The sequence below is a fragment of the Platichthys flesus genome, chromosome 15, assembly GCF_949316205.1.
Source record: "Platichthys flesus chromosome 15, fPlaFle2.1, whole genome shotgun sequence".
Classification (NCBI taxonomy): Eukaryota; Metazoa; Chordata; class Actinopteri; order Pleuronectiformes; family Pleuronectidae; genus Platichthys; species Platichthys flesus.
The window spans coordinates 20654284-20681195 of record NC_084959.1 but is presented as its reverse complement, the minus strand read 5'-3'; the positions used below and the strand labels follow the sequence as shown (position 1 = coordinate 20681195).

The 26912-nt window shown below is 42.0% G+C and overlaps 2 protein-coding genes across 3 annotated transcripts in view; both read left to right on the top strand.

The window, feature by feature from the left end:
* LOC133969876 (rho GTPase-activating protein 32-like) overlaps nucleotides 1–1057 on the top strand; it is a 52559-nt gene extending 51502 nt beyond the window's left edge. Inside the window, exons 10-11 of the mRNA XM_062406583.1 lie at nucleotides 854–935; nucleotides 1050–1057. Coding sequence (XP_062262567.1) covers nucleotides 854–935; nucleotides 1050–1057 — 90 coding nt within the window. The remainder of the gene's footprint in view (nucleotides 1–853; nucleotides 936–1049) is intronic.
* A 1443-nt stretch (nucleotides 1058–2500) lies between these two features.
* LOC133969305 (rho GTPase-activating protein 32-like) lies at nucleotides 2501–26671 on the top strand. 2 transcript variants are annotated; one of them, XM_062405704.1, is made up of 14 exons: nucleotides 2501–2557; nucleotides 3793–3867; nucleotides 12810–12959; nucleotides 15330–15432; nucleotides 15914–16058; nucleotides 16575–16657; nucleotides 16982–17089; nucleotides 17483–17628; nucleotides 17740–17941; nucleotides 18301–18446; nucleotides 18534–18608; nucleotides 18682–19512; nucleotides 19851–20527; nucleotides 20987–26671. In XM_062405704.1, exons 2-14 carry the CDS (start codon nucleotides 3801–3803, stop codon nucleotides 23288–23290), a joined length of 5037 nt encoding a protein of 1678 aa, XP_062261688.1. In that variant the 5' UTR covers nucleotides 2501–2557; nucleotides 3793–3800; the 3' UTR covers nucleotides 23291–26671. The 2 variants fall into 2 exon arrangements, with proteins under 2 accessions (XP_062261688.1, XP_062261689.1); XM_062405705.1 differs by lacking the exons at nucleotides 2501–2557; nucleotides 3793–3867 and adding an exon at nucleotides 7178–7328.
* Nucleotides 26672–26912: the final 241 nt, after the last annotated feature.

Below are 26912 nucleotides of genomic sequence, written 5' to 3'. Positions count from 1 at the left end.
GCGTGGGAACCCTGAGTCAGTCAGTGATGTCAGAAGTGTGTGTGTCAGTATCGCTATGCTGTACATTAAAGACTTTAATCTTAAGCCTTTAAAAGCAACAGGCTGGGGCAGGAGCACAGATTCTTATGGACTGTAATGTAAGACTTATCCTCTTCTCTACCAAGTACAATTTAATAATTTAATTTAATAAAATGGGTGGATTGGTGTATTAGTACATTTCGTGTGCAGCCTCTCCTGGTTTCTTACATTTCATTTGAGCTATACCTAATAACTGAAATCTCATAATTTCCCTAAATGCCGCTTTTCTGATTTATGGTGTTAATATTCTCTTCTATTTATTAATTACTCGAAGGCTATATTGCCACAGTTGTTTTTATTTTTTTGCCATGGTTTTCTAATTGTATATTGAGAATAATGGAAATGTCAGTTTTGTTATCAACTACTATAGTTTTGGTATCGTGACATCCCTAATGATAGTTGACTAAACCAACTGCAAAAATAGCATTTCGCCAGAGCAAAGAGACAGAATAAATCTAAATTTTAGGAATCATATGTGAAAAAAATTATAAATGGTTCATACAAATAAGATTGTCTGGTAGTAACAGCAGCGTAAGCCCTGTCTGTGGTCCTTTTTTGTCCAGTATTAGAGGAGGAACCACACACACACGCCAGTCATTCTCCTGGATGAGTTAGTGTCCAAAACAAGTCCTTCTGCCTCTGTGTCTAAAATCACATGACTAATGTGATGTGTAAAGCTCAGTGTTGATACTATGACACTCTTCATTTTATTATCTTAATCCGATTGTACTTCCTCCCACCTCACCCGCCTGTCTCACTGCTGCTCTCTGTCCAGGTTGGCTTCTTTCCCAGCGAGTGTGTGGAGCTCATAAATGATAAGGTGCCGCAGTCCATGACCAACTCGGTGCCAAAACCAGGTACTTGTCCTCCTCTTAACCCATTCACAGGAAATGTGTTGGAAGGAAGTCTTTAATGACTCACTGATATGGCTGTGTGTGTATGTGTTTTCTTTTTTTTTTTCTTATATCCAGACCCCTAGTTCAACACAGAGCCCTGTTATAGATCGCCATCTCTTTTAGACCTGAATGAAGATGAATAGCAGTGTAAAGATAGCATCAATTCAATGTATGAGCATGTTGCAGTGAAAGAAGACCCATAGTAACACACCAGTTCCTGAAATGACCCAGTGATCATTCTATATTGACTCAGCGCTATGCAAATCCGCCTCAAATAACTGTGCTAATCTAATCTATTGCGGTCCAGTGCAAACAGTAAAGCTCTTTAGCACGCTACCTTGAGTGTCAAACACAAATGTATAACATATAAACCCTCATGCAATCTAACAGAGCACTTCACAACATTTGGCTGTGGTGCAGACTCGAGCCAAGCTTGAACTTCTCCTTCATTCACTGTAGCTGCCATTGAAATTAGCAGCGCACATCATGTTGCTATGGCCCTTTTGATCAAACGTCCATGTCTTGTAAAAATCCTCACCACATTGTCCAAACCAGAGACCGATTGAACCAACATGACTCACTGTCACAACCCTCTGACTTTGGGGGGAGTTGCATGAACCAGTGAAATGCTTCCAAGATCTTGATACGGAGATAACACAAGCTCTACAATTATGGGGGAGGGGGGTATCCTTATACGCGCAGGGTTTCGGGTGCTTTTGGGCGCCCAGATTATATGGCGTGCCCAAGTTTTTAAGCCTTCAGACTCTGTGACTGATCAGAAATGCATCTTGCGGCATACAGTTGCAGTATATGCACAATGCACTCCACTGTCCAAGGCTTTACTTAATCTGCCTGACCACCCTCCATCCACCCCTGCAATGCTGCTGTCTTTTTGTTTAATTTTTGCATGTTTTTATATGGCAATCATCCTTTTTTTTTATGCGTGTATTACAAGTAAATATCCCACACATTTAAAAAAAAAAAAATAGATTTTTATTAACAGCAGTAATATTGTATCATCCAGTGAAGTCTTACCACAAAATACGAGATTGTGAGGCGCTGTTAAATGCTCCTGTAGATGCCACAAGTTTGATTGACATCAACTGTGTTTTAAAAAAACATATTTTATTTGGGATGTCAAGAAGAAATTTACACTACCCACTACAACTACTCGTATGTAATCGCTGATTACCATGGAAATATACAGCTAATGGTTAGATGTCATCATTATTCATTTTAATCAGCTGTACTCAATCCATTTATCAATTTACACAAGTCAATGCTTATATTTCACATAGTGACAACCTAATTGCTGTCATCAGTCAGATTTACGTGATAGTAACATCATGTTTTTCATTATTCGTGTCAGAATAAATAATAAGTTTCATGCTGTTTGAACCTGCCTGTGTCTGCTTGTGCTCCACTGCCTGAATGCATCTCTAACACTGTTGTTGTTTCACTGCATAGGGATGTACAGTTGTGTTAGCATGTGTCTTGATTTGTTGCATTTGACTGTGACTCCTCTACCTCAGCCACCCCCTCCTCTGGCCCGCCGCCCGCTTCTTGGAGCCTCTTCCCCCCCTGTGCGTGTTGGTATACACTCTTCATCCACCACGCCCACTCACCTCCACCTCTACTCACGCACACACAAATTTTTGTACATCTGAGTTTTGATGCTTATAATCCTTTTTATTTTAATCCTCGAAACTGGTCGTAACTACTGTTAGTGTGGTTATATTTACTGCAGGTCCCAGAATTTAGACGACAGCAAAAACTTATTGAGCAGTTAATCTGTTATAAACTGAATAGCAGCTGTTTTATCTGTTTACAGTGCAGCCAAACAAAGATGTGCTGTTCTGAACAGTGAACCACATTGATGATTGGCCATTTTCCATGGCACTATAAGCAAATGTCGTCGAATTTCACGCTCCCTACAGTTCAAGAAGAAGTATTCCAACTTCCTGAGCTGTAACACTGGATTTGTGCAGCCTGTTATTTGCTGCATCTTACACCATTTACCCCTCTGAAATACTTAAAACAGGCCATAATAACCATTGTCCTGTTTCATAGATGGGTTTTTAATGAGCAGGCAGTGTTTGGGTTTTACTGTGACTGCTCTGCCACCCTGTGTTTGACATCTGAAAGCTTTAAATGTGAGCTAGTGGTTTGTAGGAAATGTCGCGTTAGCGGTAGCATTTACTACTCACAGCTCTGATGGCATAAAGAAGGGCACAAGGAGATACAATTAGAAACACGGTGTGGCCTAGTGGTTAGAGTGATGGTTCTCCAACAAGAAGGTTGCCGGTTCAAACCCCACTCTCTCCCACCTGCATACCGAAGAGTCTTCGAAAAGATCCTGAACCCCTAAATGGCCCCTCATGAATGTTGAGTGTACTAATTGTAAGTCGCTTTGGACAAAAGCGTCAGCTAAATGACATGTAATAGTAATAATAATAATAATAAAAACACAGGTACTGAATGACTATTGATACAAAAATGTAGACTATAGTCACAAAAATGGGGTTTTAAAATCCTAAGGATTATAACTTAAATCTTAAGATTTAAAAAAAGTTGTTTTACTGATGACTGTAATTTATCGCTAATTGGGTATGCTACATTTCCACATTTGTATCTGTACATTGTCTCACAAAGCACTTAATGTGTTCAGCATCAAAGTATCATTTCTATGAAATGCCTCTGACATCAGTCCCAAAGTGCACAGTTGCTTTTTTTCTAACTTAAAGTGCTTCTCTCCTTCTGCTGATTCTCTCATATCTCCATGTCATCCATCCATTCATCTGTCTGTTGGTCCATGCAGACTTGGAGATGGAGAGTGTAATACAGGACAATGCATGGGTGGCCGACCCGCTAAACCACTACAGCATAAGTTCAGGTAGACAAAAGCCCCCTACGTGTGTTGTACTATCACCCCCCAAAAACTAACTCCACCTACCGAGAGATGTTTGTGCACTGTGTGACTCTAATATGACTAGTGTAACTAGGTTAATAGCTTTACTCCTCTCGAAAATATATTTTTTCTATTATAAAAAGAGAACCTCTAAGAATACAAATAAATTGTCTGTGACCTTTAACACACTTGTAGACATTATGTGTGTGTGTGTGTGTGTGTGTGTGTGTGTGTGTGTGTGTGTGTGTGTGTGTGTGTGTGTGTGTGTGTGTGTGTGTGTGTGTGTGTGTGTGTGTGTGTGTGTGTGTGTGTGTGTGTGTGCGTGCGCTTCACTTGAATTGCTGTAAAATGTCTGATGCAAATGGTGATGTTTTCCTAAATTCTTCAGCAAGTTGAAATTTAGATTATTTCTCATCACACTGCTATATAATGGCTATATTTCACATTTGTCAAACTCCCTGTTTGACCCTGAGTCCATTTTTGTGTAAAACAAAACAAACAATATGAAAAAGGTGTTTTGTGATTGTTGGCGGGAGTAGTGCTTTTTCAGAGCTCGCTTTCAAAACAGGAAGCATATCCCTTCAGCCCCCTGTTCTGTTTCTTGTTGTGGCCCCTCAAGGTAGATGCAAATGAGTTCAGGGGTGAGCCAGGTTACTACAGCATTTCTCAAAGCAGCTGAATGTATCCTGTGTCTGGACGAGGGCCAGCTGTGTTTGTGTGTGTCTGTTTGGTTGAAGCCGAAAAGGCCACGGCGGGGGTACCGCTGTGCTAGGTCTCGACCGGCCTTGATTTATTTAATCCTTTTACAATGAGGGGGGCCTGTAAACCCATCCATTGAGCGTTAAGCTTTGTCCTGCAACAGTAAAAATCTCTGTCTCCCTCTCCATGGTGACTGAGAGAGCACATTCCTGCAGTGAGCCACACAGCATTGGAAAATATTCTTGCTCTGCACAGATCCACTCTGCTCACCACTAACCTTTGCTGCTTTCCCAGTAAAACCATGGAAATTGTTAACATGCTGCAGTGCTCCTGCAAAAGAAAGCAGGAGTGATCAGGCCTTCGATCCACGTTCTTGTGTTTTCTTGGGAACAGAGTCTACTCTCTGCACAGTAAAAATACTCTTTGGCTAACATCAATTTGGAAAATAATTAGCTTTGGATAAAGAAACGTCAGTCAGACTTCTTTCTTCATCAGACGGCCCAGTCGACCTACCAGATACTGACCCAGATGTTCTGCCCCCCACTCCCCTCCTTGGTGCAGGCCTTCGTCATGTATGCAGACCAGAGATTTGGGCAGCTGTGAGCATATATGAGCCAAGACAGCTGGTTATGTGAAGGAGAGGGGAAGGGAAATGTGCAGAGAATGTGTGAGACAGAGTAAGATTTGTCCTCCTGTTCCCGAGGATCTCCAGTCATTTCCTGGTGCTGTGAAACTATGCAAGGTCCCTTGTGTAATGTGTTTCTCTGGAGCTTCAATAAGAGACTGTTTTTGTAGATTGCACTTGTATTTGGGGCTGCGTTTACCTACCTGTTAACCACTGTGTTATAAACTGAGTTGATATGTAAAGCACAAAGGTAACGTTTACACCTTTGCTCCCTTCAGAGGCCTTTCTGCAGTGGCCTCTTTATTGTAATCCATTCCATTTGGGTATCTTGATCATATATTATATATGATTAACATATATATGTATGTGTATATATATATATATATACGTTTTTTTGTACAGCTTCCAGCCGTTTAACCAGCAGAAGGGAATCCAAGGCTCTGCTCCTGTACGTTGAACTTTGCATGCAGCTTTAGATTACTCTTACTCATCCATTCCACGTCCCAGGAGTCGAATAGATCATGTAGATCCATGCAAAACAGCAACAGTATGATAACTTCATCCAACATGAAGCTTCCTCTCATGCTCTTACATGTTATATGACATCAGGGCTGAAGTTCACTCCTTCCTCAATAGGTGACAAGTCTTTTTGTCCCAAAGGCGACGTCAACCTCCTGCTTTACTGTCTGAGCTGTCACTGACAACCATAGTTCTAACTATCATCCAATTTAAAGACATTTGCCAAAGTAATTCAAAACAACCCTGAATATGGTATATAAATAGACAAATGTATTTCAAGTAAGAGAACTCCTCTCACACAGTATCTTGTTTACTCAGCCCCATGCCGTCTATTACAGCTCCTCATTATTACTTCAGGGACTCAATGGTAACACTGTTGCTTTCACTCTGTACTTTTCACCTTTTATTATTTCAGCTTGCTTCTTGGTCTTGTATCAAGAGTCTTTCTTAGTAAAAGGCATAGTATTATCTGTAAAACTAACAAGTATATAAAGGGAGAAGATCTGCAGAACAGTGGTCCATATAACGGACATGGTGTGACAGTAGTGTGTAAGTAAAAATTTCACTGATTCTACTTTTTCGGATACAGTGAAGAAGTTTAGTCCAGTGGATCTTTTGAAGAAACATTTCGTGGTCAATGTGAGAGAAAAGACGAAAGCAATAAGTACAGCTGCAGAAAGTTCTGTTTATTATGCAGCTTTCTGATAAAATCGTGTTGGATAACTTTACATTACAGACTTTTAGTGGAGGGGTGTATAGTATACTTTATAGAAGTATAAAGTAGCTTAAATTGGACATACACTGTATAGTAGTTGAGTAAATCTCCTGCAGTCCAGAGAAATGTCCCTGTGCTGCGTGTGAAACGCTTGTCAAGTTAAAGCTATCACATGCAGAGTCTGACTGTAGTCTTGTGATTCTGATTCACGATCAACAACAAATTACTGTGATGTCAGCTCAGGGACAGAGCTAGTTAAAGAATTAATGAGATAACGCTTTCAGGGGGCCACGGGGCCCTTTAGAGGGGAGAGCTGATTCCTACTCAATGCTAGGTCATCCTATATCTCATATGCTGCTTGTTAGGAGCATGTGTGTGGGCAATCTGAAGGAAATTTTTCCACAGTGCTAAACCAACCAGCTTGCCTCTTGGATGATATAGTCTTGTTCCTCTTTCAGTTTCTATCGGGAACATTGACAAGGCAGTAATGCGAGTCTGGAGGTGTGTGCTGTCTGTGAAATGGGCTTTTTTTTTAATACATCAGTTCAAAGTTGTTTTTCAGACGAACCCAGTGCCTCATATTGTATAAATTAAATTAGTTTTCATAGTAGCCACAGCGTCTTTAGATTAGAGTTTCCATTTGTCCTGTAGCCCCTGAACGCAGCACAGGGCTGGTTGTAAACCCTCCGCAGAGACAGAGCAGGGGTCCGTCAGCTCGATCCTTGATTCAAACCTTGATCACCCACGCTCTGCTTTCTGATGAACTCTCATCGCGTCTTGTGAGCTTCTAGCCACAGACCAAGATTAGTGTCTCTTTGTAGTTTGGACCTTTTTTCTTTCCTTTTAAACACCCTGTTATAAAGGCGAGTCCAGCGCTATGGATCAGAGGTAAGAAAACACGTTTGTATCGAGTGGCGTTAATTTCCTCTGCTCGCTCACCACTGTGCGACCTGGTGACTTGTCTTTAATTATTTGTATTTACCTTAAATAACTCTGAACTTAGTCCACATGAACCCTGTGTGGCATGGATCGTGTTTCATGAGTCATAACCAGTGAAGAGAATCACTTTGAATGATGGGAGTAATGGGTTCCTGTTTTGGTCGGGAAAAAAAAGAAGGTATATTTAGTATAAACTGAACCACAAAATGTGTCATTCATAGGCTCTACATAAAACGGAGCACACAATGTAGACAACTATAAAACTTAAATAAAGACATTAAGATAAAGGAAGTGAGATTGAAAAGAAAATGACATAAAATAGAGTGTTATTATACATATTCTCTATATACCTCCGGGATTTGTAGAGCAATGCAAACTGTTATATTAAGACTGTAACTAGAGGCTGTGCTTGAATACATTTACACACCAGAAGTGTGGAAAACAGTTCTCTTTCCTCCTACGACTCAAGGTCTTTTCTAATTCTCCAGTTAAGTATAATATTCACCCCCACTCTCATAATATTTATAATATCCCACTGTATTAGAATATCGTAGGCTGTCAAACTTGACGATTCTAGACTTAACACGGTGTACAGCTGTGAAAGATCTCAATCATCATACGTGTATAATAAAGTTTCCCCTGACGTAAGTGTCCTCAGTCAACTTCCTCAGAAAGCGGAGCCAATAGTCGGCCGACAGTTCCCCCTCTGTCCTCACTTCTCTCTGATGAATTTAAGTTCACTGGTTCAATGAGATGGAACAATCAGGCTTTTTGCTCATATTATCTTTTGCACAGTTAGGCTTGTGTGTTCAATCTGAGGATACTCCCAGCTGTCTTTTAGGCAGACGGCTCTGTTTACTCTGAACGACAATGCACACACACACATACAGGAGATGTGTCATGGGCATAAAGCACACAGTCTCCCAGTGTTAAGTTGTGTTAGTTTGATGAGCGTGCAAACATCTTTGCGTTAGTTGCCTGTAAATGGACCTTTGTCATTGGCAGTGATCAGGAAACGTGAAGTTGTTGGCTTGATGAGTTCCTTAACTGGCAGTTAAACATAAACTTCTCAGGAAAATGTACTGCTATTTGTATTTCAAGATTAATCGTGGCAAAGGTAATGTAATGGACGTTTTTTGCCAAGTCAACTTTTATTTAAATGTTCAGTCTATGCTGTAGTTTTGATGATTGGTGACCTGGCAAATTTGGGAAAAGTTGCAGAATTCTCAATATTAATTGATGTAATTATCAAGAAACACCTAATTTAAATTCTCATCACAGTAAAAAGACATACGATTACATTTTTTAAAGCCCATGACTAATTCACAGAAGACATTCCGGCCACAACTCGTGCTCCCCCAGCATGTAGACACCTTAGACTGACAATGTCATCATGTCTCACCTGTCCTCACAGGGGTAACTTGAGACTACAAGAGCAAAGAGGAGGGCAGTTTGAATTTCCCGCTCTGCCGCCTTCATGGTTGTGGGTGAGTGTGTGTGTGTGTGTGGCTTCTACTTCTCTAGGGGGTGCTGCCTGAAGTGAAGGGTTCAGAGCTGAGCTGTGATGGGAGCATTGTGAAGCCCCAATGAGCCACGGTCACGCCTTATGGTGCATATGTATTCAGGGAACACTGACGAGTAGTTGTATCAAATATCTCAGGCTGATTGGCTCTATGGTGTCACCGTTCCCACTTTAGGACGTTGCTGTGTTGTCATGAAGTTGGAATTTTCCTCCAGTCTGCATGCTCTGAAAAGCTCCTCGCTGGCTGAGCGGAATGAGGTGGTCGGTCTGAGGCTGGAAAGGGGAAAGAGAGCATGATGTTTGCCATTACGCCTGTAATTGTTCCTGCTGTAATGCTTGGCCTTGTTTCTCCTCACCCCCCGGCTTGTCATATCCCAGCCTCTCACTGGGCTATCGGAAGGAAAAGGCTTGTCACACAAGCACAGTCAGTTAATAGCTTCATCTGAAACCTGTCAGTGTTCATCAGGCAGAAACCCACATTGTCTCTGCTCAACTGTGTTTCGGCTGGATTTGATCTGTTTGATCGTATTTGCCTCACTGTGAATATCTCAGCCCTTAGAGTGACACATATCAAATTCATATCATCTGGGTTTATGACTTGTAAAAAAAAAGAGAACCGTGTCATGTAAAAGGGCATCACTAGTTTTACTCATGGATATCAGTTTAGCTGCCATTGTTAGCCCCACTCAGTCTGTGAAAAACAAACCCATGTGATGTCATAGTGATGTGAACAGGGTTCCGAGCTTGGGACTAGGAATAGATAAAAGAAAGCCAAACTGTAGGTGTGGCATTTGAAAGCTGTGAGTGTTCACCAGCCTGCGAGGGTCTAATTAAAGACTGTATCCAATTGCATCGTGGGAAATGCAATTTTTTGTCTTTCTCTTTGGTGCTTGTCCCATACTAATACATCACTATAGGCATGTCAGAATAACTCAGTCCCTGCTGCATTTCATTCAATCACTAGTTTTGAAATGTGTCTTTCTAGTCTTCAGACTTTGTGAAACCAAACAGCTGTAGTTTTAAGTGGTAAATCTTATAATTAATGTCACAGGGAGGCGCCTCTATCAGTCCCACTCTTCTTAAATTAAATGCCTTTTACCCAGCTGGAGCACAGCAGTGAGTGGGTCAGCATCAGTGACAGTGCTGAGCATGCTTGAATAGCTGCTATAGCCCTCAGGCTGTCATCTGCGTGACGGAAGGCAGAAGGGAATCTCTGTCCGGGCTCTGGAGAGTAGTGCTAGTCATTGCACTCCTCTTCTACACGTCTCTCCCTACGTGATACTGAAGGCCCCTTTTTGATGCCTAAACAGTGAGTAAACAAAGCTGCCTTGGCGGTTTTGTCTCTGGGTACAGCAGCACAGAAGGAATTCCTCCTGGAGGGGTGAAGTGCAGCTCCACTTCTTCCTGAAATGAAACACTGGGTCTTGTTTACAGATGCTGGCTCAGGGGCCGCCTGTTGATTCAGAATTGATTGTGCTGCTTCATTTAAATGGCCATAGAGACTCTGGATTCAAATGTTATTTATTTACTTTGAGGAGTGAGGCGGTTATAAATCTGTCATGGGTTTATTTTGAGAAACAATTGTGTGTGTTTTGATCATTAGACAGTGAACTTGAGAATACCCAATAACTCTGGATCACACAGTATTAATAAAGGATCTTGTGGGGTGGTTTATGGTAAGCTTGACACATTAAACTGCCTTCAAGAATTTTTGTAACATTGAATTGGATATTAATCTAAACTGTTCCTTTTTTCTAACTCTTTCCCCCGAAACTTGAGATTTATCTTCGTTACAGTATCTACTGCTCCTGAATGGAAAGTAATGAGTGTCACAGTGGCAGCCTTTTTCTGTAACATATTCTCATGCACTCTCACTGTGTGCATACAGTTTATTTTGTCAGTATTAGGCCAAACAGACAATCCTTTTCCAAAAAGGTGTAACAGGTTACATTCTCATAAATGAACTATTCAGAGCTTTTCAACCAATAATAAATTGGAACCGAAAAACAAAAAAATAGCAGAGTGAACCTTAACAATATCAGTAGGAATGTCATATTCTACCTGTTAGGTAGAGAAGATTTAGAAGGCATGTGAGAAATTCTTGGCATGCAGTGGTAATTTAAAAACAGTACAAACACCCACATTAAATCACTGTTTACTTTCATTGTGCACTGTGCAACACCCTGTGTTAACAACACATCCTTGATTCAACAATTTTTAACTGATCTAAGTGGGTGGAAAAGGGTCGATGAGAAATTAAATTTAAGTAAAGCAATTAGTTCGACTGCAGTCTTCATGTTTTTATTTTATAAAATGTGCTCAAACTCTTAATTGAGTATACTGCATGCAGTTTACCTCCATGGAGTGAATTTATCATGCAGAACAGGCAGCTGCTCTTTCATTCTTACCTAATAGTCTTTGCCCAAGAGGCTGAGACTTGCACTGTGGCAGTTTTGGAATAATAGCAGTACTAACATTTATAACAGCACATGTGCACTTCATTATGTACTTCTTTAAGTTCAATTCATCTTAGTACGATCACTAAAAGCAGTAGGTAAAGACTTGATTATATTGTCGCAATGACACAATGCAGCTGTATCTTTCTTTAACTCAGCTTCGGTTTATCAAGCAATGACCTGCATGTAGTTTTATTCCAATCATTTCCCCCCAAAAAGATTAATTATTTATTTGACTGAATCTTAAATGTGTTCCTCTTTGGTCTGGAGCTCGCAGCAGGTAAGTTGAATATGAGGTTGAGTATAACCATATGTTGAGGATCAATGAGACGTAGGAAAAGGTTGAGATCCAAGATGAGAATGTATCCCCTGAATCAGTGACAGGAGCTGGGGGTGGCTTGTAACTGAGAGAGGAAAGAGACTGTTTCATTATTTGACATATGGTCCAAGTCAAAAGCCTAACAGTGCAGTGAGGCATAAGGTTTTAAAGAGCTCATCTGGAGAAGATGTGATCTAAATGTGATGATTCGTGGGACTCTTCTTAATGGGATTATACTTAAAAAAATATAATTTGGTAAATTAAAAGTTAAGGTAGTAAAATAACTGGTTTGAGAGCAGCAGTATTTCTACCGTATGTAATATCTAACCTTGTTATATAATATAACATCTAATATCATACCAGTCAGTGAACCTACTGACATTAGAAACCGTGTGAGATGCACTATGATGTGTAACTTGTTTATAATCTGCTCTTTCAGCAATGTGAGACAAGTGATGCACAACACTCTTAAATGTTTAGTTCAAGGAAAATTGATTCTTTCAAGAGACAAGTTCATTTCATCTGCACCAGATGAATTCAGTTAAATGATCCCGGAGTGGAAAAACACTCTCATTGCTACTGTCATCTGACCAGTGTCTGCCAGTATGTGATTTTCACTGAGGGTTTTCTGAACAAATGCCTGGAGTGGAGGCCAGCTCCATTGTTCCTCCCTGCAGATTGTTTGATTCACTTGATAGCCTTTCCCCATCTCTCTGAGGCAGAGAAAATATCTGGTGTGTAGTTTAAGAAGCTTACGACCCTTTCCCAGGAAAAGTTTCTGATTAATGCGGGTTGGGTTTTCTAAGTAGGTCTGCTCCTTTTTTTGTCTCGTTCTGAGAAAGAACTGAGGATACTGGTGTTGGATATGGAGGATTCCTTTGTAGTTGCCTGGGAGGTGGTATTTAAGAATGAAGCTTTCGTTTCAAGGAAACTAGACATGCATAAAAGAAGGGTTTGCATTAGAATGAAGCTGAAATACACAATGGGACAACGTTGAGCACCTTGTATGGGGTTTCACTCTAGTGCATGGACAGAGCTTGTGTGAAAGCTGAGCCAGTGTCAAACCCACACTCACTGTAGTGTACTAAACATGTGTGTAATATGTGTCCTTCCTTCCATCCTTTGCCCCTCAGTGTCTAAGAAGCACGGGAAGCTGATCACCTTCTTACGCTCCTTCATGAAGTCCCGGCCCACCAAGCAGAAGCTGAAGCAGAGGGGCATCCTCCGGGAGAGGGTGTTCGGATGCGACCTCGGAGAACACCTCCTGAACTCAGGATACGATGGTGAGAAATACTTGTATGCAGACACACCTGACAGTAGTAGTACTTCCCGGATCCATTAATGCTTTTTTCTTCTTACCCTAATTTTTTAAATACTTGAATTACAGGGTTTTTATTGGCAACAGGTTTTGATTCATAATTTGACAGTTTCTTGGTTAATGCAAACTCAAAACCTCCTCTGTGTTTACCTGTTGTCTCGATAAATAATTACTCTGTCTTTTCCACAGAACCTTTTTCAGTCGTACCTCAAAAGTTTCAAAAGATATTTCACATAAAAAATATTACTGGATGCTCATCAGTTTAAATGGACCAGTGACATCATGGGCTTCACGATGTCCACCTCTTACACACCTGCTAACCTGCTGTGAAACTGATAAGTTTTTTCAGCTGAAATGTATAGTGAACCTCAAAGCGGATATTCAGCTCGTACTCTATGTAAACAGCAGCTCGTTCTGGTTGAAGATAATTGCAGAGCTGAGGTATACAATCACCTGCTCTAGCCACATTGATTTTCTGATCTCTCAGTAGCACTGTGTCTGGCAGGTGAGCTGATGTGATGGTTTCGGCAAGAGTAGTGGTCCTGATTACTCTGTATCATTAGCTACAACCAGGGCAGTGAGCATTCATCAATAACTCAATTTGAATTCTTGCTGACTCCAGCTTGAAAACTTAATGCATGTTAATGGATCTTATTCTGTGTCTAGACGTGACTCTTATCTTACCAGGGTGTTAACTCAGAGGGGTCACAGGTAGAAGTGGAGGTACTCTCTGTTTGACAAGCTTGTGGTAGCACGTGACAGTTGCTACAGTCTATCCAGAACCTGTGGTAATCCTGTCTTACCTTTCGCATAGAGTGATAAACCACTCTGTCAAACTTTTTAGGGTCAAAGAGTCGAGGTGTTCCGACGCCTGCAGGGACTCAAGAGATGAAACAAGCCTATGAACTTGTGAAGTTGAGGGAAACACTCTTAATAATACAATTTGTAGTTAATGAGTAGACTAGAGAAACTCGTACTAAGAGTTGAAGGCAGAAGCAGACGAGCTATAGCGGCACTTGACTTGTAAACCAGCATTTAACAATGTAATAAAATACCTGAAGAACTTCACTTAACCTGTAAAATTATAAACTTACTTAAGATAGTCAAATTAGTCTTCACTTTCAGCCACTAATAGACTTCTGGTGGAAAAGCAAAAACCACAAGTAAATGCTCCATGAAATGAATGTTACTTTCAAAAATGTCCAGTAAATCCTCATGTATCAGTCATGCTGATAAGTGACCTCCAAACATCCAGTGATCAGTCCACTTTGGGCCGCTGGTGAGTGCCACCCCATATATCTTTTGCTTGGTACAAGATTTTCTGGCTGAAGTTCCTGTGTGTTTCCCCAAAGCTTGATTCATCAACAGTTTTAGACTATAGAGGTTTGGGACTTCCACAGTGTTACATGCTACATTCATCAGAAGCCTTGACCTCTCTGCTGCCATTGGGAGTCTGATATATCTAGAGATGTTGCCAAAAGGTTCTTATTTCTTCCTACACTGAATCTGTTTAAAATCACTAAACCAGCTGTTGTGAAAGCTGTGGTTTTAAAGAAGATGAATCTTGTAGTGTGATGAAAACAAAATTCTACACTCAAACACATGCTGTGAATGTTTGTGATAAGAGAACCTCCAAACAAAACCTTTCTGTGTGAAGATCTTTTGGTGGATTTATCCATCCTGACTGTCCTTGCCTGGAATGTATCTGAACAGCTGCTTCGGCGAGTGTCCCACTCTCTGTCATGATCTGAATGATGTGTAAGCTGTGGGAGGCCTGGGAACCTCCTTAGACACATACACGCCATCCTTATCTCTCTCTGTCTAACACACACACACAGAGATAAATAACATGCCTCCATGATTTATGTTTGCTGGAGAAGATTGAAGAAGTTCTGTGTTTTTCTGAGGAGGTTTGTCCATCTTGAACACAGTCACTGGCTTTTTATCTGAAGCTGCCTGTATGTGGCTAACTGCCTCACTTACACAGGACAACGTCAAGCTATTTCGCCATTTCGCTTCATGCCTAAAACTGTGTCAGTGTAGAAAATAGGTTAGCCTTCTCTTCCGGATATATTCGTTTCCACTTAACAAGGTTCAAATGTTTCCAACCTCATCTTAAAAAGCGCATTTCCTTCCGAAAGCACCAAAAAAAATGTATTCACACTCAACAGCTTGGAGCCCCATCACCAAAAAGCCCCTGACCTATAGCCTAACCTCGCTGCGTGCACACTTGAAAAATAAAAGCCTCCTATTCTTGACCCTGTAGCGTTCATTGAAGTCTAGGAACATATTGTGTGAAAGACAAGTTGTGTGACGACACGTTGTCTCTCCACAGTGCCCCAGGTCCTCAAGAGCTGCACCGAGTTCCTCGAGAAACATGGTGTGACGGACGGCATCTACCGCCTCTCTGGGATTGCCTCAAATATTCAGAAACTGCGGTAGGAGACACACACTTGGTACAGGATCTGATTCAAGTGTTTATCAGGATGTATTTCTGTGTCTCACTATTACCTTCACCTTACAGCTGATAAGATAAATTCCATGTAGTATTATTGCACCTGTAAAAAAACATGAGGACTTTTAGGATAACAGGTTTTACTATGTAGTGTTGTGATAGTAAGTCATTTAAGGTTTATATGTCAGTGTTTTGGGTGGAGTAGTGTTGTGTTTGCTTATGTTAACACAACCAAATGCAATGGTATTAATTCTCGTGGTTTAGTGTAACTGATTATCTCTTTCTTGGTCACCTACAATTAATAGTTTTCCCTCACATTGATGTTTCCAGTTGCTTTGTTGGACTTGGGAAGACACAGACACCATTTTCTTTATATTGCAGAGCCGTTTATTGTTAATTTGGGTTTGTTTGAGCTATTAAAAGAAATGTGAAATGCTGACTCGCCCCTCTCCCTCTTTCATCAGGCACGAGTTTGACTCTGAGCAGATCCCCGACCTGACCAAAGATGTTTACATCCAGGACATCCACTGTGTTAGCTCGCTGTGCAAGCTCTACTTCAGAGAGCTGCCCAACCCCCTGCTCACCTACCAACTCTACGAGAAGTTCTCTGTAAGCAAAGCCTTGGCAGAACTGACACACACCAATTTAAAGAAACTGTGAACAGCACATTACTTTTTTAGGATCACATGTCCTGAAAGGACCCTGATTTAAGCGTGACTGGCTGTTGTTTGCAAAATTGTGCTCTTAAGTGAAAAAAGTGAATTCCTCACATTTATATTTGAGAAATTCTTTGTATGAATCTTCTGAGTCGCTGACACTCCTGAAGTAATAGCTTTGTACTTGACACACCCTGTCATTACGAATGCATCAAAACACTCTCAGTGTGACTTGGAATAAAAACCCTTCTCCAAACACAACAGATCTGTCCCTGAGGATGAAGTAAATGTTTTCTGGTTGTTATGGCAGCTGGGGAGAGGAGAGGCGGGGGGGACAGATGTCCACTCCATGATCCATGTAGCTGTGTGAATCTGGGAATAAAGTGATGGAGTTTAAGGTTGATGCAATGATAAATCTCTCTCTCTCTCACTCTATCTCACCATCACTTGCTTTGTTTTGACTCTGAAGGATGCCGTATCAGCAGCAACGGATGAAGAGCGGCTCATCAAAATCCATGACGTCATCCAGCAGCTTCCTCCACCGCATTACAGGTCAGTGTGGAGCCATGCTGCCCCCTGCAGGCAGACCTAGTAACTGCCAGATTATGGATGTGTTGTGCATGTGAGCGTGTTTCTTTGAGTGTTAAAATCCAGATTGTTTTTTTGGTGCAATGCTGCATAGACAGAAATAATTTAAAGTGTCCCAGAAGATTTTTTACATTGGTGCTGATGAATTCATTTTTTCTGTTCTTAGTGAAAGCATATAAATGCAAATTTCTATGTGACATTTGACACAGATTTGATTACAGAGGGGAAATTTTTCTATCATGGCCATTAGTAAGCACATCAGGATTAATATTAATATTTGATTCCTAGGACTCTGGAGTTTCTCATGAGACACCTCTCTCACCTGGCAACATTCAGCTACATCACCAACATGCACAGCAAGAACCTGGCTATTGTCTGGGCCCCCAACCTGCTGAGGTAAGATGCCATCCTGCTCTGTAGAATCTTTTTTTTATTCCCTGTTATTGACTTGCAGTAACTCTGATGATCGTATATGTAGTTCTGTTTTGTGGGTGTTTCCAGTTCTACTTGATTTCTCAAACGTGATTCGGCTGTTATAAGGGGCTCTCTGCAGCACAAAGTATCTTTTAAATGAGTCACTCTGTCTGAGTGCAATGATTAAAGTGCACATGCAACATTAAAAGCTGGAAGTCATTGTATACAAGTGATTCAAATGTGACCAATTAGATAGGCAGAATTAGATTCAGTACCTTGAAATTGCAGATTGTTCTTCAGTCGATGGCATAAATCTATAAAATTTAGCGTAACATCTTCCCTCTTTGACTTTGATGTTTTATGTATTTTTGTCAGGTCTAAACAGATTGAATCTGCATGCTTCAGTGGGACTGCGGCCTTCATGGAAGTCAGAATCCAGTCTGTGGTGGTGGAGTTCATCCTGAACCATGTGGACGTTCTCTTTAGCACTAAACTCAGCACACTTATACGAGAGGGAGCAGGTACACACATTAACATATATTACACCCTTGCACAAATAGTCACTCCAATACCTGATGCTACTTAAGTTGTACCTTTCAATACTACTTTCCTGGCTGCATCCACTTCCCCAGGTCACAACTCGTTGTCACGGCCGAAGTCCCTGCTGGTTTCATCACCCTCCACAAAACTATTGACTCTGGAGGAGGCCCAGGCCAGGACTCAGGCTCAGATCAACTCTCCGGTCACTGAAGACAGCAAGTACATTGAGGTGGGCGAAGGTCCAGCTGCCCTGCAGGGCAAGTTCCACACCGTCATCGAGTTTCCCACCGAGAGGTTTGTTGACTCCTCCTCCTGACAACAGAACATCATGAGACCAATGTTAATTTAGACACATAGATGGAGACATAGATATTTCAGACAGAAACTGTCTTTGGGGTCAGTTGCAATACTATGCTTTTTAATTATATTGGAAAAGTACAATCATTCTATAACGTGTCTCCATATGCTGGTTGCTGGTAATACCGCAGGCAGACTCATTTTGTTCCTGCAAAGTTTTCCAGTTCTGGCTGCACACCTGGCTATTTCTAGTTTCAAACTTGGGCAGTTATCTTAAAAATCAAGATTTATTAATGTAGCTGATCATATTTTAATTAACTGCCCCCTGTCTGTTCTCAACCAAATTTTAATCACAGGAAGAGGCCGCCTATTAAATCCAAGAAGTCCCCTGTGGGTAGTTGGCGTTCTTTCTTCAACCTGGGCAAGTCTTCCTCCATGTCCAAGCGCAAGCTTCACCGCAATCCCAGTGAACCAAATGAACTGAAAGCAATGGCTCTCGCTGGTGAGTCTTTCCTCTACAAGTGATATTTATAGTCTTACTTAATGAAGAGTTCAAAAATATTGATACCTGTTAACCATTATGTTTCAGGAGGCAGAGGAGACACAGCAACGTTAAGATCAGCCAAAAGTGAAGAGTCACTGAGTTCCCTGCATAATGTGGAAGGTAAATGTTTTGTGTCTTTCATTTCACTTTGACTTTTTAAGTTATTTCTGATTAGATATTTTTCCTTCTTCAGGAGAGTCCAAGGTGTACCGTCCTCGGAGGCCACGCTCCAGCAGCGATGCCCTGTCAGCATCCTTTAACGGCGAGCTGCTGGACAGCCGGCAGCTCTGCAACTCCTATGACAACCTGGACGGCACAGAGGACAGCGACGGAGACGACGGGCCCATCTGTGTGCCTGCTCTCATCTCACCTCCCCGCTCAGCAGGCGAAGACGTGGACCTCAGCCCACCAGACATTGGCATGGCCTCCTTGGACTTTGACCCCATGTCTTTCCAGTGCAGTCTCCCAGACACCTCCTATGCCTTCCCCCGAGATGACTCACCAGCCGGGGCAGAGGCCTCCACATTAAAGAGGAGCCCCGGCAGCATCTGTGGCAAGACCAATGGCTCTGACATCTCTGCTGCCTTCCTGGGCTGCTTGTCTACCCCCTTGTTTCCCACAGACTTCAGTGGTGTTGCTGGAGAGAACATGGAAAGCAAGAGATTGACCACTTCCTATTCTTATACTGATAAACCCACACAGGCTGTGTCGCCTATTAAATCTGGAAAGTCCATTAGCATGAGTCCTTTTACCAATTCACAGATTTTCTCTACAGAAATGCCTGACACAGATGTAGCTGGACAGGCTCAATATCCACAACCATTACCTCTTCCTGTAATACCCAAGGACTCTCCTCCCCTGATGGGCAGCCTGCTGCTGAGGGCAGCTGAGCTGTCCTTGGGTGAAGCTTTCCAAATGGAGCTGCACACGAAGCTGGCAGCATTTGACAACATATACAGTCGAGAAGTGAAGGGAGAGGACAGTGTTCAGCAGGCACCGTCAGCCAGCAGCCCAAATCACCAAGGTAAGAAGCAGTGGATGACCTTTTTATTGTAAGGGTAGTCTTTGGCCTGTTTCTGTCTTATAGTTTTATTTTCACAATATAGATTAAAATAATGAGATGAATGATCTAATCTTCCATCTAAATGATTGTTTTCTTGATATATTTTCAGAGTTTTGCATGGATTTCATCATTTACTTAAATGTTTTTACATGATTCTTGAGCTCCACGCTTAATGTTACCTCTCCCTCCCCTTCTTGAAGCACCTTAAAACCTGCCTGCCTGCTTCACTTCTTTACTTCACCTGCTCTCTTGATTATTGTTTCAACTATAGATCCCTTGTGTTTTTGTGTCCCTGATAGGAGTTTTAGCCTCAGCCCCGGACTCTTCAAAGGACCTCACCCCTCATTCCCTCAGCTCCACAGATCCCCCCTCTGCCCCTCCTCCTCCTCCCCCTCCTAAAAATGCTGCCCGCATGTTGGCCCTTGCCCTCGCTGAGTCTGCCCAGCAGGTCTCCATCCAGTCTCAGTCATGGTCCTCTGAGCCCGCAACACCGGTGTCCCCTCTGCAGTCGCAGGATGCCTTTGACTTCCAGGATTCGCCGCATCAACTGGACCCACATTTCCACAGTTCCTCTGAGGAGATAGCTGAAAGGGGAAGTTCCCCACCACCAAACGGCACTGCTGCAGCTTCCACCACAGTCTCATCTTATCCCTCTGCTCCCAGTCCTCCAATCAAACAGCAGCCGCTTGAGTTTACTGGCATGATCACCAAGCCATCAGACAGTGCCAAGTCCTCAAGAGGTCCACCTGGACCACAGCCACCTAAAGACCCCACCCCACCAGACACTCCTTTTTACAAGTTCGCGCGACTCCCTAGTTCATTAAGCCCGACTTCTCCAAACAGGAGAAGTCCAGAAAGACAGCAGGCTGTTGCAGGACAGGTCCCAGTCCATACCAGCTCATCCACTTCCACCCTAGCCTCCCCCCCCAGTGGCAGCTGTAAAGATAAAGGAGTCTTACCACAACCTGGTCCTGAGGTAAGTGTCACATCCTTTTAGCTTCATCATGTAGATTGATAATTATACTATTATGGTCATATCATTGCCCTGCCAAAAAAGATGATCAATATTAGTATCAAGATTATTCACATATACTGGATAACGTCAGTGAGTCAACACTTTGGGAAACATGTTTATTCTCTCTCATGCTAAAAGCAACATTCCACACATATCTGTTTGTTCTAATATGAATATATAACACTAAGGAGCTGTTTAATACTCAGTGCTGCCATCAAACAAGCCAAATATGCCTTAAACATATGGCTTCACTCTTGGAGGGATAAAAGGGGAGCATGAAAAACTGAAACAGGTTAAAGAACTAAAAAAATATGACATTCTGCTGCTGCTTCTGTGATGAAACAGCTCAGTAACCAGAAATAATTATTGAAATAATACTTTTTCTCAGTAAATAAGCATCTGTTTTGTTGTTTTACTCAGGTTAAATCAGAGGGAACTGCACCACCAGCAATCCTTCCACAACCTTCAGAACAGCCGCCTCCGATTGCTCAAAAGCCCAAAAAGCAGTCTGTGCCGCAGCATCAGAAACACGCCCAGAGACAGACTCATCTCCCTACACCGCCTCAACCTCAGACACAAGTCCATTCCCAGCCTTCGAATCTCTCAAAGGCCAGTGCAAGAGTGGCCCCCACCTCTGCTGAGCCTTTTGAGAAGCCTTGGGAGGCCATTAGGCCAGTACAGCCCTGCACAGATTCTGCAAAGTATCACGACTCTTATGGACCAAAACCTCCTGCCCCTCCTGTCCGCACCATCGAGAGCAAGCTGGCCACTGCAGCGCTTAGCCAAAGTGAAGCCTCCTATCACATCTTGGATGAGGGCCCTGCACCTGGCCACCATGAAGATGCTCTGCCTCACCATCCTCTTTCTCCTCATAAATCTTCCATGCACCAGCCAGCCTACTTGTATCACGGTAAAGGAGAGGCTGTTTTAATTGAACCTCCAGGAGCTGCATACTACCACCAGAGACCTGTTCCTCTGGGCCTGCAGACCATGCCACACCACTACCGGCCTGACAGTGTCCCCCCACACCTCTCCTACGTGTCCAAGTCTGAGCCTCAGATACCTTACAGTGCCAGAGTAGACAACAGATACAGCACTTTAGGCCCAAGGTCATACCACCACTCCATTAAGTCCAGAGGAAACCCCTGCAGTGTGTTTGTGTCTCCGGGCCCAGGGCATCAGGGTTATAGCCACGACCGAAACCAAGGCTATCCCAACATCCGTAGAGTGCACTCACTCCACGTTCCTTCCGCTGTCCGCTCAGTGCCCATCCAAAGGACTGAGGTTCCTCCAGAAGACGACATGTACGTCTACCACAGGCCCATTTATAAGTGCAAAGCCTACCAGCAGCCCCCGCAGCAGCCCCCACAGCAGGCCCAGCAGCAGCCCCCGCAGCAGTCCTCACAGCAGTCTTCACAGCAGTCTTCACAGCAGTCCTCACAGCAGTCCTCACAGCAGTCTTCACAGCAGTCTTCACAAGCGGACTACCACGTTACTCAACTGCAGCCTTACTTTGAGAATGGGCGGGTCCAGTATCGCTATAGTCCGTACTCTGGTTCAAGCCCCCTGGAGGCTCCTTACTATGACATCGACCCTTATGGCACCATCCGAATCCGGCACGTCCACTCTTATGGCAGCCGAGATCCCGGCGCTGCTGCTGGCCGACCAGGTGGAAAGGCGACTGGCTACCACTACCTTGCTCACCACGTTATCCCACCAGGGAAGGAGCACAGCTTTGTGAGCAGGGACATGCCCCCCAGCCATGGGACAAAGGAAACTGCTTCTTACCTCTCTTGGGACCCCGAGGAGTCAGAAAGGCTTCGCATGCACTCCATCCGCAGGGAGAGCCGGGCCAGACAGAGGATTAAAGGCCCTGTCCTCTCTCAGTATGACAACGTCGGCTTGTTCACACCACCAGATATTTCAGGTTATGAAACCCTACACCTGCGCAGTAAATCTGACCCAGGTAAAGCTGTGCTGCTTGTAGCCGAATGCAAAGATGGCCGCTACCTCCCCAGACACATGGTGTCAGACCCTGACGTCCTCATGTACATGGAGACTGACAAGCACGTCCATGGCAGTGTAGCGGGTGACAAGTCGGATGGACATACCAAGCAAAGCAGTTCCAAAAAATCGTCTCACTCCCTTCCTGCTACTCTGAGCCACAGTCTATCCCATCAGCAGGAGAGTGGTCGACACGAGGCCAAGTACGAGACTGGAGACGACCAGCTGTGTGGAGACAGCGGCAGGTCGAAACACTGGCAGCAGGAGTATCCCACCCAGAGGAACTTCCAACCAAGGTACGAGTGTCCTGAATCTGACCAGCACCAGAGTAAAGTGAAACCGTTGAGCGGCTACCACAGTGCGGAAGACCCGCCCTCAGCTCCAAGGGAACAAGTTGCCCGCTCCAAATTGGAGCGATCGCACAGCGTCCGAGAGCAGCAGCACTACAACCAGGGCATAGCCGATGTGGACAGAGACTACTCATATCAGAAACACGGCACGAAACCGCCACAGTCCCACTATGATAACTTGGACGATTACCACCCAGTACCTCAACCTCAGGCTCCGGTCCAAAAACGTGGAGGCCCCGGCTCCTTTCCCGCCCCTGGGTTCTCAGCGAGCCACAGCAACAGAGCGTACTCCACAGCACTGGGCCAGGGAGGCTATATCCAGACTGAGCTGGCCATGCAGAGGTCAGAGACAGAGATCCGTACAGAATGAAGCATTTAGGGAGGAAACATGTGAAATTATCTTTAGCTGTGTTGAAGAAAGACTAATGAGCTAAGGTTGAGCAGCCTCTGCAGGACAGTGGACTGTCGCATCACCGATATTTTTGCTCCTTTGTATTTTAATGAATTGTAAAGAAAATTGTAAGACTTTTGACAAAGTCTTGAATGTACCTGAAATTACTGTTCAAGAGGTCATGTTATTGTGATGGATTGAGACAGTACCCAGTCAAAAATGTATATGATATGAAAGACGTAAGGTACTTTCAACAGGAACTACAAAATGTAAAATATATATATATAGACAATATATATATATATATATATATGAATTTAGAATCGATAGTAAAAAGGGATTTTTAGTTGTATTTTTTTTAGGCGTGGCGCTGGGTATGGGCATCAACAGGGATTACGGTTTGCATTTTAAAAATGCATGCACTCTATCTCTTACAGAACAGTTCTGTGTAGTTCACTATCCATTGCGTTCTTTCTGGATGTTACAGCACAAGTTATTGAAGGAGGAAACATGTAGGTCATGACGCCCCCACTCTGCTAATATGTACTCAAGTAGGCGGCACGGTGTATCCATGTTTGTCTTGAAGAATCCAGCTGAGAGAGAATTTTTAATAAGGAGCTGCAGTGGGTTTCTTTCAGTTAATATAAAGCTTATCAATCTCTCATTTTCTCTGTGACTGTGCCATTTTTCATAACTTTGCTATAAATAGATTTGATTTCTTCTGATGGAATGTTTTGGTACTTGTCTGTTCTCACATGGAAGAGGGACCAAAAGAATCGGGGTAGTTGTTGCACATAAAGTGGGGAAGTGTGTCATGGCTTTAGATGTGTACCCAGGTGTGTCAGAAGTTGTTTTATTTTGTCATCACAATCAAAGTACTTTAATGAACTGGACTAACTGAACAAATCTGAAAACGACATCCTCTCAAACAACGTGGCAAGGAACATGTTGCCGCTGCTTTGTGCAAAGAAAAAAACTTGGTGACGAGCCTTAAATTTTGTTCCTACAGACGTGATTTTGTTTACGGTCATTGTCATACAAGCCTATTGTCATACTGCACAAACAATGTGATAGAATTCAGATCACTCTTGGGGATTCTTGGCAGTTCAGGGTTTGCAGGTGACCTGCTGTGGTTATTCAGTTTTGTATCACTTCACTGGTCCTGAGTTTAAAACACTGGGGGATGGAAAGTTTTTTTAAGATATCTGGGGCCACTTTTTTCAAGCTGGATACTAATGTATAGTACATTCATCTGGTATTATACTACATGACCTTTTGGTTCATCATAATGGAAACACTATAATATGTTCAACTGTCTAAATCCAGGTTGTACTCTGTAACCGTTTTACTTCTATATTGCTTGCAGGTTTTGCTCCTCTTGCCTTATCTAAAGCCTCTTCCTTTTCAGATGGGGTGTTAAAGTAAGGCACTGTGTACTTGAATGTGAAAACACTCTTGTCTCAAACTTGAGGTATCTAAAGTTAGAGATGAAATAAATAAAACTGGTCAGGAATAACTGTAATCCATGTGTGTTATTATGTGCATGATGTCTCTAATACACTTGTGGTTTGTTTCAGAATCATGTCAAATCTACGACGGGACACAAAGTCATCGCAGTCATCAAGCCTAGCTTGGAAAGGATTACAAAGTATTGCCCATGTTGTGGGGACCTAAATTTGTTTACAGTCACATTGTGGGCAATTGTCTTCCTTAGGGGGACATAAAGCGAGGAAAACAATGTAAAGCATTAGATCTGAAGGTGGAGACTTATTTTAAGGTTAGAGGTTAAGCTAGTAGTAACTTAGGTTAAGTTATGTAATGTCCTCAAGAAATGGGAATTTGTTTGTTAATAGTAAATGGTCTGTATTTATATAGGCTTTTCTAGTATTGATGACCATTAAAAGCGCATTGTGTGTGTGCGTGTAAAGGGCTCTATCAACTTCAAATGTTTTTTTAACCAGAACACAGTATATTTTAAATAAATACTTTTCAAAGTAGTGACATGATTCCACTGCACTGGTGGTAACTTGAAGATCATCGGCCAAGTCGGTCTTTTTTTCAGGTACGCTGATACATCTTTCTGTTAAAACACACATTTTTTAACAACATAGAAGAACAGTTGGTCACCTATGTAATCATATAGACAATATACTGACATGTCAACAATACAATGAAAGATGAGTGATTATCAACGTCGGTAACATACACAATCCATTTCTTCAAATATTTCAACAATTCATAGATTTAGAAAAAAGGCAATTGGTTTGAACTTCATTCGTTTCACCCATCCAGTCAGTCTCGGTTGGAGTTTCAGACTCGGACGTCTTCATTTTATTAAAAAGAGGCGTAGGAACAACATCTGCTGGAACAGATGTTATACTGGAAGATAAAACACTTAAGCCAAGAGATAAAAGATACCAGTAGAATTAAAGGAATACTTGTGATACAGTTCACCTGACCAAATAGATTGCTACATGTATTTTCAATAATATGCTAAATTAAGGCATTAAAGAAAAAGGCTGTCTAGGTGTCATACATTCATTAAAACATGAAAGTTGGTTTTGAATCAAAATCGTTTTTCAGCATCAGTGATCAAGCTGATCACAGCTTTGACACCACAGGCCCAAGCTCATGAGCTGCAGCTCAATATTTAGATTTTCTCTGCTCTCATAATACCACGTGATAATCGAGTTGTTTTTTATCTTCATACTCATACAGGCTTAAATAAAACATTCCTTCTGGGATTAGTTTTCTATACTTATTGGTTAGTAATGTTTAGCACTTAATTCAGAATAAAGTGCCAAATAGATTTGTTAAGAGTTATTCTGAGATATCCTTGTGACATTAACACACGAATCCATAAAAATACAAGACTACAAAGAAGGTTACAAGAATAACTATTTTTATCTAAAGCTAATAGAATCTGTTAAATAAGCCAAGTAACCATATTTTTTATATACTAGTTCAAAACCAAAACATGGGCATGTGTTTTAGTTATATTTGTTCATAGGACACAACGAAAACCTTTATAACAAAGACACAACAATCACTATAAAAGGTATCTGCAAAGGTACAGCAGTCCACTATGGTAGATAATGAATTAATCAAGTGAATACTGTTTTAAAAAATGTTTAATAAAAATGTAAGTTTGAGATCATGGAGCCATTTACTTTAATTTTGGTTTGAGAAATGTGGACTGCGTTTTTTTGGCACACACATTCACATATATCTTATGACAAGATATACTTTGTTTAAGTTTAAAAAGCTTTTCATATTTACAATGGGCACTTTAATTTAATATGACAGCTTTTCTGTTGATTTCATTTTGTCTTTAAAATACAATGGAGCAGGAATTGAGCAACAATGTGAGTAGAAGTATAAATAAGCATAAAATGAAAAGACTTGGAGAACTGAGCTACTTTTTTGATTGAAAAGACTTGTTGAATTTTCTTAGGGTTTAAAATATAAGATAGTTTGCTTTGGATAATCTTTGAAAATTTTACTTGATAATGTCGCTTTTCGAGAGAATAAATAGCATGTTACAAATTGTCCTCTTATTGATTTGCATTTTATTTTGTATTTTTTCTTTCTGTCTTTAAAA

What these genes read in the sequence shown, in the direction of transcription:
- LOC133969305 (XM_062405704.1), top strand. Translation starts at nt 3,801, where the DNA reads ATGGAGAGTGTAATACAGGACAATGCATGGGTGGCCGACCCGCTAAAC. An exon ending in CCACTACAGCATAAGTTCAG is followed by an intron (nt 3,868 to 12,809) that starts GTAGACAAAAGC and finishes TTTGCCCCTCAG; the next exon opens with TGTCTAAGAAGCACGGGAAG. An exon ending in CCTGAACTCAGGATACGATG is followed by an intron (nt 12,960 to 15,329) that starts GTGAGAAATACT and finishes GTCTCTCCACAG; the next exon opens with TGCCCCAGGTCCTCAAGAGC.